We start from the raw sequence: 18553 nt of genomic DNA, 5'->3' as shown, positions 1-18553 counted from the left end.
TTGTGTGTCTATAATACAGTGCAAAACCGGGGTTCGATCTGACCGCCGGTGCTCTGTCTATGACTGCGTGGGGTTCTTCTCACCTCACAAAGAACGACAAGTTAATTTGCCACTATAAATTGCCGCTGGTGTGTGGATGAGCGATATAATGGGTGGCGATGAAGGATTAGAATAAAAAGGGATCGATTTCAATGGGTTAAAATATCCAGCATAGGCCGAATGGCCTGTATTTCTCCCTGTGTACCACTAGTACCACAGCATTACTTTGCAGTTTGGGAGCTCGGGAAATTCGACAGATGCTGCAAATCTTCCGAAACACACTGACTGTTGGACAAACCTAACAGATCAGGCAGCATTTTTTGGGTTGTGGACTGAAACGCCAACTGGCCACTTCCTCCACAGACGCTGCCCAACCTGCAGATTCCTCCAACATTTTTGTGTGTTTTCTGTGTTTCACACGGGTTTATGGGGAAGGAACCTACCTTGTTGGAGCAGAGGCTGGTGATTGTGCAAGGGAGGCGGGGGTAGTGGTACGTGTGCCGGTAAGTCGTGAAGAATTCCGGAGAGGACACGGGGCACCCAAGGACTGGCCAATCGGCGTCTCCTTCGCTGCTGTCAATCAAGCTAGTACATTTAAAAGGTGCTATTAGCAGTGTTTAAAGACATTGGTGGTGCCGTGCTGGTTTGTAGGGCAGTACCTGGTTGATAAGGTCACTCATGTATTCGACGGTCGCCCCCGTCAGCGTGCCGCTGCCCAGTCAAAGGAAGCTTCTCAACGACCTGGGCACCCGGAGGCATACTGAACCCGAGGTATTCACTTTCGACCGAATCCCGGAGCTCAGGTATGGGCGCAGATGCAAGAGGCGGTCACTGAAAGTCCTATATCCAATTTACCAGGTAAATATCCCACTGCAATAAGACTAGTGCAAAGCTGAAGGAAAAAAAAAGTGGTTTGGGTTTAATTCCTGCCTGAAGTGGTTTGAATTGAAATTGATTTAAAACGACCATTGTCACTATTTCAATGTATACAAGGCAAATTATATAGGCATCTGTTAGTCCCGTGAGACCATAGATTTGTGCCTTGGAAGGTTTCCAGGGCACAGGCCTGGGCAGGGTTGTATGGGAGACCGACAGTTGCCCAAGCTGCAAGCCTGCCCCTCTCCACGCCACCGATGTTGTCCAAGGGAAGGGCACTAGGACCCATACAGCTTGGCACCGGTGACGTCGCAGAGCAATGTGTTGTTAAGTGCCTTGCTCAAGGACACAAACACGCTGTCTCAGCTGAGCCTCGAACCAGTGACCTTCAGGTTACTAGTCAACACAGACAAGGCAAATAAAGCTGATATTTAATCGTTAGTTAGTTAGTCGTGTGTGGGGATGTTAACTTGCTCAAAACTATTTTAAAGATAGAAAATTGTTTCTCTTCAGTGCATAACACTGAAATAATGGTTGCTTCAAATCTAATACACCATATAAACATAATCTATGCAATTATAAAATCAATCTTTAAAACAAAATGTGCAAGTAACTGATTGTGGCTGTATCTGCATAAGATTAGCTTGTACATGGTCTGTATGTACATCGTGATGTTCGCTGCAGGAGTATCTGAACAGAGATGAAATGACAGTAACTGGGCAAGAGGAACACTTGTGAATCAGAATCAGGTTTACTATCACTGGCAGGTGATGTGAAATTTATTAATTTAGCAACAGTTCAATGCAATACATAATGTAGCAGAGAAAATAACAAATAAACAAAAATTAATTGTATATATTGAATAGATTTTTTAAGTGAAAACAAACCAGAATCTGTATACTAAGTAGAAGGGCATGCAGCCAAGCCTCCATGAACGTTTACTATACAGAAGGGTTTCTGCAGATGCTGGAAATCCAGAGCAACGCCCAAACTGCTGGAGGAACTCAGCAGGCCAAGTAGCATTTATGGGGGGAAGAAGTACAGTTGATGTTCTGGTTTGAGACCCTTTGCAGGACTGAAGGAAAAATGTTGGGGAGTAGATTTGAAAGGTGTGGGGGGGGGGGAAGGGGGATAGAACCACCAGGTGATGGGTGAAACCTGGAGGGGAGGGAGGAAGTAAAGAGCTAGGAAGTTGATGGGTAAAAGAGGCATGAAGCCCGTGGAAGAAAGGAGGAGGGAGGAGCACAAGAGGAAGGTGATGGGCAGGCAAAGAGATTACATAAGAAAGAGACAAGGGGATGTGAAGTGAAGGCATTACTGGAAGTTTGAGAAATCTATATTGCCTATCAACTTTCCAGCTATTTACTTCATCCCTCCCCTTCCAAGTTTAACTTATTGCCTGATGTTTCTCTTTCCTCTTCTCTTCTCCTCCCACCCCCCCCCCCCCAACCCCCCAACCTTTCAAGTCTTTTCCTTGGCTTTTTATCTCCAGTCCTGCTGTAGGGTTTCGGTCTGAAATGTCGACTGTACTTTTTTTTTCCATGGATGCTGCCTAGCCTACAGAGTTCCTCCAGCATTTTGTGTGTGTTGCTTGGAATTCCAGCATCTGCAGACATTCTCTTGTTTGTGAAATGCTGGAGGAATTCAGCAGGTCAGCCAGAATCCATGTAAAATAAATATACAGTTGATGTTTTGGAATGAGCCCCATCATTGCGACATCATCCACTTTTATTTTTGTGTGATTTTGTTGCTTTTTGAAGTTGAAGCTTTGATTTCTTACAAAGCTGTTAAAAGGGATGTATACCTCTGGGTGCCTTGGTACACTATGTTGCATTGGCCTATTATTGAGTTCCAGAGCTTTTCCTAAAGCCTTTCACATGACAGAACTTTTTGAATTGTGTGTAGGCGTTAACTTGTTGGGTTTAGTATGGATTCCCCACCACAGATGCTGGCCAGCCTGCTGAGTTCCTCCAAAAACATTTGTTAATCTGGATGGGCTCAGATTAAGCCTAGCACAATGAAAGTTGGGCAATTCATAACATGAATTAAAGTACAGGATTAATTTAATGGTCTCTAAGTTTAATTAGAGACTATTAAAGTTAAGCACACCAAATTCCTGGGAGTACCTGTCACAAATGATCTCACCTGGTCCATTAGTATCACCTCCCTGAACAAGAAGGCACAATCTAAGGAGATTGAGGCAAGGAAGGCTCCCCACCCCTCCCATCTTAACTGCATTTTACAGGAGCACCACTGAGAGCGGCCTGAGAAGCTGCAACCCCATCTGGTAAGGGAGCAGCTGAGCGTCAGAACTGAAGGCTCCACGAAGGAAAGCGAGAACAGCTGAGAGGATCTTGGGGATGGGGGGTGGTCTCCCTACCATCCTTTGGGGATATTATCAGTTGTGCTGCATCCTCTGGATTTTCTCCCATCAGGCAGGAGACTCCAATGCATAAAAACAAGAGTGGGCAGAGTGGGAAATTGTTTCGTCCCTCAAGCCATTCGGCTTCTCAACTCCCTGCTGTATCATATTCGAAGTGTTGCTGGTTAATCTGTTCTGTACCTTACAATATATAATTTATGCACTTTATCCATCTGTAGATTTCATCCTTGCTTTCATAAGTTATTGTGTTATGTGTATTTTGTATACACCCTGGTCTGGAGAAATGCCTCATTTGATGGTACACATTAATATAGTTAAATGACAATAAACTTGACCTCAGTCAATGTGTAGAAAAGATTAACTTTAATGTTAACTAAAATGCCCTTGAACCAGATGGAGAACACACATAAAATACTGGAGGAACTCAGCAGGCCAGGCAGCATCTATGGAAAAGAGTAAACAGTTGACATTTTGGGCCAAGACACTTTGTGTTCTGCTGACAGGTTGACATACAGTGTGAGGTGTATGTTTATGAACAACAGTGTACTGTTACTGGCACGATTATAGTAAAACAAGCAGTTGTATAAATACATGGAACAGCAGCAATAAATTTGGGGCTGAAGAATATTCAGATGTGGTATATGTGTGCTGGGTGGCAGTAAAGTGTTACTAAGTTTAACAGCTAAGGGAAAGGTGTTGCCCAGCCTGACCGTTCTGATTCTCGTACTGACAAACCTTCTGTCTCGCAGCCAGTGGTCAAGAGATTCTGGGAAGGATAGGAGTGGTGTTCAACAAATTGTTTATGGTAATTGCAGCAGTAGTCAGCTTCCTAAATTCCTGCTTCCATGGACTCATAGAATAGTACAGCACAATTCAGGCCCTTTGGCCCAAAATGTTGTGCCAGCCCTTAAACCCTGCCTCCCATATAAGCCCCACCTTAAATTCCTCCATACACCTGTCTAGTATATACCTGACTTGCCCCATAGCCCTCTATTTTTCTAAGCTCCATGTACCTACCTTAGTCTCTTAAAAGACCCTATTGTATCAGCCTCTACCACTATTGATGGCAGTGCATCCACCACGCACCCACCACTGTCTATGTGAGAGGAAAAACTTGCCCCTGGTATCCCCACTGTATCTGCTTCCATATACCTGACTCAAGTTCTTCCAAGAACTTGAAGGAAAAGGCTATTATGGGCTGTTTATCCCAACATAATAGTACCAAAATGTTGAAATCTAATATAAAGGGTTAAGAGGACATGTTGAAATTGCCTTTAGCATGGATTGTGAAAGTGCTCCTCAAATATTTTTGAGATTGGTTCCTCTTTATTCTGCCAGTTAGTGGGTATGGTCAGTTTAAACTTTCGGTAAAGTGGCACGTGATGATATTAAAATTAGAATGCCTGCAAAAATACCACTGTTGGCTTGTGGATTGGTTAATGGTCAGGTTATTTTCATGATTTGACTTGGCTAAGTCAGTCATAGATTCATAGAACACAGAAATCTACAGCCTATCACAGGCCCTTTGGCCCACAATGCTGTTCTGACCATGAAACCTACTCTTGAAAAAAAACTTGCCCCTGGTATCCCCACTGTACCTGCTTCCAAGCACCTTAAAAACCATGCCCCTCATGTTAGCTATTTCAGCCCTGGGGGAAAAAGCCTCTGGCCATCCACAAGATCAATGCCTCTCGTCATCTTGTACAACTCTATCAGGTCACCTCTCATCCTCCATCACTCTAAAGGCAAAAAGGCCAAGTTCACTCAACCTATTCTCATAAGGCACACTCTGCAATTCAGGCAACATCCTTGTAAATCTCCTCTGCACTCTGTCTATAATTTCCAAATCCTTCCTGTTGTGAGGTGACCAGAACTGAACAAGTACTCCATGTGGGGTCTAACTAAAGTCTTGTATAGCTGTAACATTACCTCATGGCTCTTGAACTCAATTCCACAGTTGAAGGCCAAGAAATCATATGCCCTAACACTGTTAACCTGCGCAGCAGCTTTGAGTGTCCTTTGGACACGGACCACAAGATCTCTCTCTGAACCTGCAGACTGCCAAGAGTCTTACCATTAATATTATATTGTCTTCAAATCTGACCTACCAAAATGAGCCACTTCACACTTGTATGGAGTTCAACCCAGATGCTAATTCTCAGCCCAGTTCTGCATCCTATCGATGTCCTGCTGTAACCTCTGACAGCCCTCCAAACTATCCATAACGTCCCCCAACTTTGTGTTATCAGCCAACTTACTAGCCTACCCTTCTAGTTCCTCATCCAGCTCATTTATAAAAATCACTGAGGGGTTCCAGAACAAATGCCCATGGAACACTACTGGTCACTGACCTCCATGCAGAATATATGCCATCTACAGCCACCCTTTGTGTTCTATGGGCAAGCCAGTTCTGGATCCACAAAGCAAGGTCTCCTTGGATCCCATGCCTCCTTACTTTCTCAATGAGTCTTGCATGGGAACCTTATCAAATGCCTTTCTGAAATCCATATAGACTACATCCACTGCTCTACCTTCATTAATGTGTTTTGTTACATCCTCAAAGAATTCAATCAGGCTTGTAAGGCACCACCTGCCCTTGACAAAGCCATGCTAACTATCCCCAGTCAGATTATATCTCTCCAAATGCTCAAATCCTGCCCCTCAGGATCTCCTCCAACAACTTGCCCACTACTGAAGTAATTATCGCAGGTCTATAACTTCCTGGGTTATCTGAATGTTGCAATCAAATCCACATCAACTTCAGTTAGCACCTTGTTCCACACTCTCACCACCCTCTGAGTGAAGAGGTTTCTCCTGTGTATTTCACCTTTTGGTCTTGACCAATGACATTTAGTACTCATCTCACTCAACCTCAGTGGTGGGGGGGGGGGGGGGGGGAGCGGAAACCTGGTTGCATTTACCCTGGTGATACACCTCATTATTTTGTATACCTCTATCCCCATATTTTTATGGTCCTAACCTATTCAACCTTTCCCTGTAACTGAGGTCCTCAAGTCCCAGAAACAACTTTGCAGATATTCTCTCTACTCTTTTTCAGTCTTGTAGCTTTCCTGTAGGTAGGTGATTAGAACTGTGAAAATACTCTAAATTTGGCCTTATCAATATTGTATACCATTTTAACAAAGCAACTCAACACCTATAATTATTTATGAAGGCCAATGTACCAAAAGCTCTCTTTCAGGGGTGTCAAACTCATTTTAGGTCACGGGCCGGATTGAGCAAAATGCAGCTTCATGCGGGCCGGATCAGTCGGATGCGTGCGAACGCAGCTTTCGTTGCCTCCATTTTTTCAGCTTTCTCTCATGTGTCTCAGTCTCTGCTATAACTACAAAGCGTTTCACTTTACAAATTCCGTTTCTTATGAAGAAGACTGCCGAATAAACACTAAAAACCCTGAAAACCTGGTACCTGAATAAACTCAGCATTCGCCATATCATACGCCATAGGCATGTCGATTACTGGGGCCAGCTTTAATAGTAATTAGATATTATCTCGCGGGCCAAAGATAATTCCACCGCGGGCCGGATTTGGCCCGCGGGCCTTGAGTTTGACATATACGCTTATGACCTCGTTCACCTGTTGTCCTTTTATAGTACATGATGGGATGTTTTCCAAAAGATATAGGCTGTGAGGGAGTATAGATGGGTAAGAAGAGGCAGACTGGGGTTCTTCTGAGAAATGAGTGGGGAGTTTTCAAGTGGGGAATCTTCAAGTACATTGGGAGAAGGGAGAGAGTACATGGGTATGCAAATCCACTGTGAAAGCAAGTGTTTAGACCTTTAATGACGATTGAACATGAGTGCAAGTGTTGTTTCAGGCTATCTGGTATGTGTGCATGGTTCTGACCTCTCTACTTAAGAAGGAATACAATCCTATCTCACCAAAACTCTAGGGAGTTGGCAGAGGGTTGTTTAAAATGTATGGATCAGATTCCAGATGTTGAGAAGGGTGAATGTGAAATGTACACACTTCTAAAATGAACAAGAAAGGTACAAACTTTGAAAAGGGTGGATCGGACAGACCTAGTGGTGGAGACTTCTTCTGGCTTAAGATGTCCAGTTGCAGTCTATTATAAACACAAGGAAAGTCTGCAGATGCTGGAAATCCAAAGAATGTGCACAGATTGCTAGAGGAACTCAGCAGGCCATGCAGCATCTATGGAAAAGAGTAAACAGTCAACATTTCAGGTCGTGACCTGTCAGGACTGGAAAGGAAGGACAGAAGTCAGAATAAGTTGGGGGTAGGGGAGGAAGAAGCACGAGATTACAGGTGATTGGTGTGATGCTTTGAATTTCCAACGTCTTCAGATTTCTTGTTTATGATTGGCTACTCCATTGCAAAGTCTCTTTGAGGGATGACAAGTTTAAAACTTCTCTTCAGAAGTTCAGTGAAATCCTCTCACTACTTGTCCTTTGATCCCTGCTGCCCTTTGACTCTTCAACCATTTGCTCACCCAGACCTACCACCACAGTCATGTATCCTCCCTAGGAATGTCTTCACTTTATCTCCTCCCCCTCTCCCAATTTCACCTATCGCATACCAGCTTCTATTACTTCCTCCTCTCACCTGATTCTGACTTCTCCCCTTCCTTTCCAGTCCTGCTGTGGATTCTCGGCCTCAAACATTGACTTCACTCTTTTCCATAGTTGCTGCCTGGCCTGCTGAGTTCCTCTAGCATCTTGTGTGTGTTGCTGCATCCTCTATTATGGCTTCTCAATTAGAATAGATTGGGTGTTGCATCTTGTAGAAGGCTGCAGCACTTGTCATTTTCATCTTCGTAGTAGATGAGCAACATACAAAATGCTGGAGGAACTTGGGTCAGGCAGCACCTATGGAAGGGGGGCGGGGGAAGCAGTTGAAGTTTCAGCTGGTACAGGAGAGTGAGGAGATAATCGATCAGAGTTACAGGGAAGTAGTCACCCTGAAGTTGCTGGAGGTGGGTAGCTGGGCGATCGTCAGGAGAAATGGAAATGTGAATAAGCCGTTAGCATAGAGAAACCATTTGGCCATTTCCCTCAAGAATATGTAACCATTTTTGGATACTTTTGTGGGGGATGACCTCCTAGTGGGTTGCCGTAGAGACCAGGTTAATGGCAGTGAGCTTGGCTCTGTGGTGAAGAGGGGACCTAGTAATAGGGGACTCAATAGTTAGAGGAATAGACAGGAGATTCTGTGGACATGAACAGGACACTTAGAGGGTATGTTGTCTCCCAGATGCCGGAATCGGAGACATCTCTGATGCCCATAGTGTTTTGGAGGAGAGAGAGCAGCCATGTGCTTTTGGTACAAGGAAAAGCAATAAGGTCCTGCAAAGAGAATTTGGAGAGAGGCAGAAAGCTGAGGAGCAGGACCTCAAGGATAGTAATTTCTGGATTGCTACCTGTGTCATGTCATAGTGAAGATAGAGCAGGATGATTTGGCAGGTAAATGCATGGCTGAGAAGCTGGTACTGGGGGCAGGGCTTCAGGTTCTTGGATCACTGGAATCTCTACTGGGGGAGGTATGACCTGTTCAAAAGTGTTGGGTTGCACTCGAACCTGAGGGGGACCAATCTTCTTGTGGGCAGGTTTGTTAGAGCTCTTGGGGAGGGTTTCAACTAATTTGGCAGGGGGTATGGAACAAGAATTAAGGAACTCAGGATAGGATGGGTGGTAAAAAGTAAAAATAGCATGCAGTCAGACTGTCAGGAAGGGCAGGCAGATGGCAGATAGTTGCAGCCAACAGGGTGAGTATCATACATTGGGGATGCAAAATCAAAAAGGATAGCAAATACGGTAATCAAGGTGTTGTATCTAAATGTGCAGAGAATAAGAAACAAAGTGGACAATCTTGTTGCACTATTACAGATTGACAGATATGATGTTGTGGCCATCACTCAATCATGGCTAAAGGATTGTTGTAGTTAGGAGCTGAATGTCCAAAGTTACATGTTGTATCAGATGGATAGGAAGGTAGGCAGAGGGGGCTTTGGCAAAGAATGGCATCAAATCATGACATAGGATTGGAAGATGTTGAATCTTTGGGCTGTGTTAAGAAACTACAAACTACTAGGGTAAAAGGACCCTGATGGCAGTTATAACAAAGCCCTCCCAACAATAGTTGAGATGTGGACCACAGATTACACAGGAAATAGAAAAGGTGTGTCTAAAAGGAAATAGAAAAGGTGATAGTCGTGGAAGATTTTAACATGCAGGTTTATTGGGAAATTCATGTTGGTAATGGATTTCAAGAGTGAATTTGTTGAATGCCTACAAGATGCCTTTTTCAAGCTGCTTGTATTGAATCTACTAGGGGATCAGCTATTCTGGATTGGTTGTTATGTAATGAACCAGAGGTGATTAGGGAATTTAAGGTAAAAGAACCCTTGGGAGCCAGTGATCACAATATGATTCTATTCAACTTGAAATTTGATAGGGAGAAAGTAGTCTGACACAGCAGTACTTCAGTGGAGTAAAGGAAATTAGTGTTATAAGAAGGAAGTTGGCCAAAGTAAATTGGAAGGGGTGACAGCAGAGCAGCAATGGCTCGAGTTTCTGGGACAAACAAAGAAGGTGCAAGACAGTTGTATTCCAAAATGAAGAAATACTCAAATGGCAAAATAGTACAACCATGGCTGATAAGGGAAGTCGAAGTTAATGTAAAAACAAAAGGGGGCATGCAACAATTAGTGGGAAGATAGAGGATTGGGAAGCTTTTAAAAACCTACAGAGCAATTAAAGGAATCATTGGAATGGAAAAGGTGAAATATGAAATTGGCAAACAATATTAAAGTGGATAGTAAAAGCTTTCTGAAGTATATTTTTTTTAAATGAGATGAGTGGATATAGGACCACTAGAAAATGAGGCCAGAGAAATAACGGGAGACAAGGAGATGGCAGATGAACTAAATGAGTATTTTGCATCATTCTTTACTGTGGAAGACATGAATGAGCAATATTCCAAATGTATGTGAAGGAAGAGAAGTGAGTGCAGTTACCGTTACAAGAGAGAAAATGATCAAAAAGCTGAAAGATCTAAGGGTTTGTAAATCAATGGGGCCCGATGAACTGTACCCAAGGGTTCTAAGATGTAGCAATAGAGATTGGGGAGGCATTAGTAATGATCTTACAAAAATCATTAGACTTGGGTATGATGCCAGAGGACTGGAAAATTGCAAATGTCACTTCACTCTTTGAGAAAGGAGGAAGGCAGCAGAAAGGAAATTATAGACCAGTTAGCCTAACCTCAGTGGTTTGGAAGATTGGAGTCAATTGTTAAGGTTGAGGTTATGGAGTACCTGGTGTCACAGAGCAAGATAGGAAAAAGTCAACATGTCTTCCTTAAGGCAAAATCTTGCCCGATAAACCTGTTGGAATTCTTTGAGAAGATTACGAGTAGGATAGATAAAGGGGATGCACTGGATGTTGTATATTTGGACAAGGTGCCACACATGAGGCTGCTTACCAAGTTAAGAGCCCATGGTATGACAGGCAAGTTACTGCATGCTTGGAGCATTAACTGATTAGTAGGAGGCAGGGAGTGGGAATAAAAGGATGCTTGTCTGGTTCGCTGCAAGCGACCAGTGGAGTTCCACACGGGTCAGTGTTGTGACTACTTTTTATGCTGTATATTAATAATTTTTTAGATGATGGAATTGGTGGCTTTGTTAAGTTTGCAGATAATTGGAAGATTAGTGGAGGGGCAGGTAGCGTTGAAGAAATAGGTAGGCTGCAGAAGGACTTGAACAGATTAGGAGAATGGGCAAGAAAGTGGCAAATGAATTACAAACATGAGGAAATCTGCAGATGGTGGAAATTCAAGTAACACACAGAATGCTAGTGGAATGCAGCAGGCCAGGCAGCATCTATAGGAAGAAGTACAGTCGACGTTTTGGGCCGAGACCCTTCGTCAGGACTAACTGAAAGAAGAAATAGTAAGATTTGAAAGTGGGAGAGGGAGGGGAACATCCAAAATGATAGGAGAAGACAGGAGGGGGAGGGACAAAGCTAAGAGCTGGAAAGGTGATTGGCAAAAGGGATACACAGCTGGAGAAGGGGAAGGATCATGGGACGGGAGGCCTTGGGAGAAAGAAAGGGGGAGGGGAGCACCAGAGGGAGATGGAGGACAGGCAAGGAGTGATTGTGAAAGGGGCAAAGAGGGGGAAAAAGGAGAGGGAAAAAGTGGGGGAATAATAAATCAGGGACAGGGTAAGAAGGGGAGGAGGGGCATTAACAGAAGTTGGAGAAATCAATGTTCATGCCATCAGGTTGGAGGCTACCTGATGGTTTTGTTCCTCCAACCTGAGTGAGGCCTCATCTTAACAGTAGAGGAGGCCATGGATAGACATATCTTCATGTGGATTAGAAAGAAAGGTGGGAGGGCATAAGACAGAATAAGAAATGGCAGAATGGGGAGGGATACAACCTGGCTATTGATTGAATCCAGGTGAGAAGCTGGGATGTGATGGGTGGATGAAGTAAAGGGCTAAAGGAGAATCAGAATTGGGTTTAATAGCAGTAGCATGTCATGAAATAATTCTTTTTGGCAGAGGTGCAGTGCAATACATAATAATAAAAAAACTAAGACATGTATCAGCTATGCTAAAAATGAAGGTTGTATTTGTGTTCACTGTTTGTTCAGAAACTGTTGACAGAGGGGAAGAACCTGTTCCAAACATTTGAGTGTCTTCAGGCTCCTGTACCTCATGGATGATAGCAATAAGAGAAGAGCCCTCTTCTCATTATTATTGTAGGGCAGGAGATAGTTGCCTTTGATCCCACTCCACCAGGTTCAGGAGCAATTATTATCCTATGACCATCAGATTCCTGAATTGATTCTTCAGCATACAGTCCCGTGCTCAGCATTTTTTGATTTGCACAGTTCAAACTTCAAAGTAAATTATTTATGTATGTCATCATATAAGTGGATTCCAGTTAATTGGATAAATCAGTAGCTGCTTACTTGGGACAACTTGTAAAAGAACAAACAGATCGAAAATAGCCAGGATTCACTGAATTCCTCAGATATTGGTTCCCAATTAAATTTGATATACTGTAGTTTTGGTTGTGTTCTTAATCTGTATTCATTTAAATACATAATCAGTTAATCAAATAGAAGTTTCTTTTTTGTATACCTTTTTAAAAAATTTCCATGAAACTTCAGCTAATTGGGGCAGCCACTTAATTGTGCCAAAATGTACCACCCTCCCCGGTCTGGCAGAACTAGTCCTCGCCCACAACAATTTCTCCTTTGGCTCCCCACTTACTCCAAAAATCAAGGGATAGCCATGGGCACACACAGCTATGGCTGTCTTTTCTCTATGTAGAGCAGCCTGTATTCCAAGCCATCCCTAATAATGCTCCCAACTCTTTCTATGCTACATTGATGACTGCATTGGAGCGTGTGCTGAGCATATCAATTACATCAGCTTTGCCTCCAACTTCCACCCTGCACTTAAGTTCACTTGGTCATTTCTGACACTACCCCCCCCCCCCCCCCCGATCTGTCTCTTTGTCTGGATACAAACTGCTGATATATTTTGTAAACCTACCGATTCCCATGGCTATCTTGACTATGTGTCTTGCCACTCTCCTTTCTCTGTAATTTCTCATGTAAAAATGCGATTCCCTTTTCTCAGTTCCTTCATCTCTGCATCTGTGCCCAGGATGAAGCTTTTTTTTCTAGGACATCAGATCAAAGAACAGGATTTCCTTTCTTCCACCATTGATGCAGCCGTTGCTCTCATCTCCTCCACTTTCCAGACATCTGTGCTCACCACATCTTCCCACTGCCTTAATGGAGATAAATAGCACCTTGTCCTTATCTACCATCCCATGGGTCTCCATGAATAACACCGGTCTCTGCAACTTCTGCCGTTTTCAATGGGATCCTACCACCAAACACATCTCCACCTCTTTCCTTCCCACTCTCTGCTTTCTTCAGGGATTGTTCCCTCCATGATCCCCTGTCTGTTCATCCTTTCCTGTTAATCTCTCCCCTGGCATTTATCCCTGCAAACAAAAATGCTACACCAGCCCACTTGCCTCCATTCAGGGCCCAAACAGTTCTTCCAGGTGAGGTAACACTTCAGCTTTGAATCTGTTGAAGTTATCTATTGTATCTGATGCTCTTGATGTGGCTTCTTCTACATGGGTGACACTAGTCGTGATTTGGGGCAGAGCTTTGTCGAGTAACTCCACTCCATCTGCCAAAAGTGGAATTTCCTGGTGGCCAACCATTTTAATTCCTATCTCCATTCACATTCTGATATGTTGGTCTATGGCCTCCTTTGCAACAATGTAGAGCATCACCTTGTATTCTGTCTGGGTCATGTCCAACCTGATGGCATGCACATTGATTTCTCCTTCCAGTATGTATATATATGTGTGTGTGTGTGTGTGTGTGTGTGTGTGTGTGTATGTGTATATATATATTTCCCTCCCCTTCCCTCTTCTTACCTACTCTGGTCTCACCTGCCCCCTGGTTCCACTCCTTCCCTTTCTCCCATGGTCCACTCTTCCTTCCAATGAGATTTCTTTTCCAGCCCTTTACCTTTCCCATCCACTTGGCTTCACCTTTCACCTTTTTAGCTGTTCCCACTCCCACTTATATTCTGGCACCTTCCCCTTTCCATTCCCGCCCTGCAGAAGGGTCTCAGCCCGAAACATCGACTGTTTTGTTCATTTCCATTGCTGCTGCCTGACCTGCAAGTTCAACCAGCATTTTGTGTGGGTGTTGCTCCAAAATGTACTGTTCCAGATTTGTCCAAGTTAACTGGAATCCACTGCAGCTGAGATCAATTTCCTTGCAAGCATTCACAGTAGAACAAAGGAAGACAATAGTCACTTTGGACTTTGGTTGTTAGTCTTTCTGTATAGTTTTGTAAATATTATGGCATTTTTTTCCTGTAAATTTTGTAAAATGAATCTCAACAATATATATGGTAACTTGTTTATTTTGGAAATTTAATTTTAACTATAAGGAATTTGATAGAAGTTCTCCTGGGATTATTGGAAGTGTAGAACCCCGTAACTGGTTGACTTGTTTGTGGTAGACCATTTCCAAGAACCTTCCATTAACTCTGTTTCTCTTTGGATCCCCAGCCCCGGAAGACTGTACCTGCTAAGAAGGATGTTGCAAAGAGACTTCTGTTTCTCCTGCTCTCCATTGTTGCTCTGCAGGTCCACCTCACAACAGAACAACCTGATGATGTACTTGTGGTCCCAGAGGAAGTGTCTGTGGAAACTGGCAGTGAACTCTCCCTCCCTGCCTGGCCGCTTTGGATGCCTTGTTCCATTTCAGCTTTGCTTAAGACACTGATACGAGTTGAAGTGAATATTACCTGTCCAAATGGGCATCCAGCCCACATGAGCACTTGACTCAACTTTAGGAGCAGCTGTATAACATCCAATTGTTTACTTGGAAATCGATCTCACAACCCGAAGCAGAAATTCAACTGTGGGAAAATCTCATGGGACTGAAGTTATGAACTTTGAGGACTGGGAAATTAGGCTAAGCACCACAGAATGCAAGCCTTTGGATTTGGCTGACTTGGACTTGCCAAAGATGGGGTGGGGGGAGGAGGAGAAGAGTGGTTTTGTTCCAGCCAGAGCCTCCTGTTGGCTACAAGTACAAGATTATAAGTGGGGTGGGGGTGCCAAGATCAACTATTTTATACAAAAAAGCAGCTTCACTCTAAAGATATCCATGAAATAGACATTCATGTTGTAATTCTAAAATCAGATGATATTTTGCTGCCATCTAGAGTATTAATTTGCCACTGTTTTAAGGATTTTGTTAGAGGTTGCAGTGTTAAAATACACATTGTGTTTCTTGACTATATTAATTTTAATGCTCATACCTTGTGGTTTGCATTGCATCTTGTCCTGATTTTATTTTTGAGCAAGCTTTTGCTTGTAACCCTTCTATAAGGGATCTGGGTGTTCCAGTCCATAGCTTGCTGAAAGTGGCTGCATGTAGATAGTGGCAAGATGTGACATGTTTTCCTCACTAGTTGAACTCAAGTCAGGAAGTTGCTTTTTTTTTAACAAGCTATGGAATTGGCTTTGTTTAGTATCATAGATGGCCAGCCAATTATAGGAAGAATGTGGAGACTTTCAGGGTGCAGAAGTAGTTTGGGTGCTGCCTGGGTTAGCAGACATATTCTATGAGAGGATGAGTGGATTTGGGTTTTCTCTGGAGTGAATGGGGCTGAGGGGAGACCTGGTAGATGTTTATGATTGAGGCATGGATGGCCAGTATCTTTCCCTGGCTGAATGCTGATTCTGGAGTGCATTTAAGGTGAGGGGCCAAGGTCAATGATGTGCAGAACTGGTGTTGAGGTGAGTGGCTGGAATGTCCTGCCAGGGGTAGTAGTGCAACAGGTACAGTAGCTGTTTATGACCTTGGAGTTCCTGAAGCTGCAGAAAATGGAGGGATGTGGACCATGTATAGGTAGAAGAGAATGCTTTAGTAGGTGTTTAACTAGTTCAGGTTCCACAGATCCCTCTGTTATTGGGCCCATGGTGTAAAGTAAGATCAGGAAACTCTAAATCATTTAACTATTCTGATGGGAAAAATGAGCGTGGAAGGGCTTGTTCCTGTATTCTATATTGAATGAGATCAACTCTTGGAAGTTTCCATGATACATATTGTGTAATCGGTTAACTGAGAATTGGGTAATTTGCAAACTTAATGCTAGTATCTAGTTTGAGATGTGAGGTAGCTGGTTGACTTTTTCAACTCTGGCGGAAGTGGATGAAGAAAAATACTTGATGCACACCCCACCGCCCCAATCCGCTCATTATGGTTTAAAAATCCAATTTCATTCCCTCGGAGCAGCAAAAGAGGTGTTTCTTTTTTGGCTTCAGAGACCCAGGTTCGTAAGTCAGGAGCAGAATTGGGCCATACAGTTGATTCAGTATGCTTCATCATTCCATCATGGCTGATTTATTATCCATCTCAACCCCATTCATCTTCCATTCTCCCAGTAATCTTTGGCCTTGCTATTCAAGAGCCAATCAATCTCTGCTTTAAATATACCCGATCACCTGGCCTTAATTCCACAGATTCACCACCATCTGGTTAAAGAATCTCTGTTCTAAAGGGACCTGCTTCTATTATGAGGCTGTGCGCCCTCTGGTCTACTACAGAAAACATCCTCTCCACTTCCATCTTCTCTAGGCCTTTCAACTTTCAATAGGTTTCAATGAGGTCCCCTCTCGCTCAGTGCTGGCAGTGTTGAGTTTGTGTTCTCGCTGTAACTCTCGGCTTCCCAAAAAATCATGCAGCTGATAAGTTGATCACAATTGTGAGAAATTCTGCAGATACTGGAACTCTTGAGTGGTAGAATCTGGGGTGTTTATTGATGTGGGGAGGAGTTCAGTGGGAAAAATAGAGGGGGGGATTTGAGTTGACATGGTCTTGTCCGGAAATGATCTGCTATTGAGGGAATGGAAAAGAGTGCTGTTGGTGGACCTGAATGCATAAAGAAGAACAAGACCATATTCCAACTTGAAGTCTCTGGTTGGAAATGGTGGTTCCTAGTATCCATCACAATAATCTGTGTTTCCCACCATTCTCTGAACTTGAGGATGTAAGATTTTCAGCATGGATTTTGACTTTTCAGTAATGCACTGGAAGTATAAGTGAGTTTGATGTAACCAAAAGTTTGAGTATTCCTGGAAATTATTTTAATTTGAATATTCTGTTTGTCTATCTATTTTTTGTTATCATATTATGATTGAGTTGACATGGCAAGGACTGTTTTGGGGCAGGGGTCAAGTGTGTTCACCACTAAGGCAAAAATGACAACCTCATTAGTCATCTGTCACAATTGGGTTTGAGAGTCCTGAATTTGTTCAAGAAACTAGTTCCTCTTTTTAAAATACCCTCAATCTTTCCCAATCAACTTCCGTTTGAAGTTCCTGTTTGTAACACGAGCCATGGAATTTTTTGTAAGTTAATACTTGGATATCAACTAATGCAATATTAATTTATTCAGTGTCATGCCTTGAGTATTTATTTGCATATTTTGTAGTATACGAAAGAATCTTTTTTAAAGCTTTGTTTTGAAAGTAATTTCATTGAACAATGATGGTAATTAAATTTTGAAATAATAAAACTGCATATTTAAAAAATTGTTTTGGTTTTAAACTTTTCTGTACCCGAATAAAAGGGTTAACATGTGAGAAGTGTTTGATGGCTTTAGGCCTGTACTTGCTGGAGTTTAGAAGAATGGGGTGGGGGGGGGGGGAGAAAAAGAATCTTATTGAAATGTATTCAATATTGAAACTCCCAAATAGTGAATATGAAGAGAATGTTTCCTAAAGATGAGGGTGTCTAGGACCAGAGGGCAGAGCGTTAGAATAGAACGGCAACTCATCTTATTACAGATGAAGAATTTTCTTGGAATTGTGGAATTCATTGCCACAGATGGCTGTAGAGGTGAAGTCACTGGGTATATTTAAAGCAAGGTTGATGGGTTCTTTGAAATTTTGAAATTGAAATTAATTTCTTTTAGTCAGTACAAACATAACAAAAAGCATCATTTACAGTGATTTCATAGGAAAAAATTACAATATAAAACATAGATATTCTTTAAAACAGACAGAAAGGGTGTAGGCCGAAGCTACAGCTTATTACACCCACCCTTACTTATACAACAACTTATTTGGTGTCAAACATCACATCAAAAACAAAAAAATTACAATCTTTTAACACAAAATCCAATTCCAAATATAATTTATTTGCATTACTCCCATTCATTTCAAATTATGTATTTTATATTTGTTCGTTAATTTTTAAATAGTTTTTTAAACTTAAGTGTAGTGCATGTTTTTAAATTCTTACAACTATTCCATAGATTCACCCCTCTGACTGAAATTTGTTCTTATCCTTTGTTTTTGAAATATACATGTTCATCTCAAATCATGTTGACTTTCTCTTATTTTAAACAACCTTTGGATACTTTGTGGTAACGGTCCATTTTTTTACTTTATACGTAATTTGTATTATTTAAAATCTATGAAATCTCTGAATTTTAAAGTGTTTAGTTGAATAAATAGTGGATTGGTTGGCTCATAATAACTAGTCTTATTTACAATTCGTATAACTTCTGGAGTAGAAAAGTTGAATTTGTATTTGTTTTGTATGTATTTCCCCGTACCTCTATACAGTAAGTCATGATTAGTAAAGGTGTCAAAGGTTATAGGACGAAGGCAGAATAGAGTTGAGAGGGATAAGAAATCACCTGTG

General features: G+C 42.4%; 1 protein-coding gene across 1 annotated transcript; it reads left to right on the top strand.

Moving 5' to 3' along the window:
- The first annotated feature begins 636 nt into the window (after window positions 1-636).
- Window positions 637-17428, top strand: LOC140718408 (radiation-inducible immediate-early gene IEX-1-like). Its single transcript, XM_073032124.1, has 2 exons — window positions 637-897; window positions 14401-17428. The coding sequence occupies exons 1-2, from the start codon at window positions 718-720 to the stop codon at window positions 14674-14676; spliced, it is 456 nt and encodes a 151-aa protein (XP_072888225.1). The 5' UTR covers window positions 637-717; the 3' UTR covers window positions 14677-17428.
- Window positions 17429-18553: the final 1125 nt, after the last annotated feature.

Source organism: Hemitrygon akajei, chromosome 2 (assembly GCF_048418815.1).
Source record: "Hemitrygon akajei chromosome 2, sHemAka1.3, whole genome shotgun sequence".
Taxonomy (NCBI): Eukaryota; Metazoa; Chordata; class Chondrichthyes; order Myliobatiformes; family Dasyatidae; genus Hemitrygon; species Hemitrygon akajei.
The sequence above is the reverse complement of the archived record's forward strand: the minus strand, read 5'-3'. Positions and strand labels throughout refer to the sequence as shown.

Excerpts from the sequence above, each read along its gene's own strand:
- LOC140718408 (XM_073032124.1), top strand. The coding sequence starts at position 718 with ATGTATTCGACGGTCGCCCCCGTCAGCGTGCCGCTGCCCAGTCAAAGG. Across the intron at positions 898-14,400 it reads TCCTATATCCAATTTACCAG|CCCCGGAAGACTGTACCTGC; the intron begins GTAAATATCCCA and ends TTGGATCCCCAG.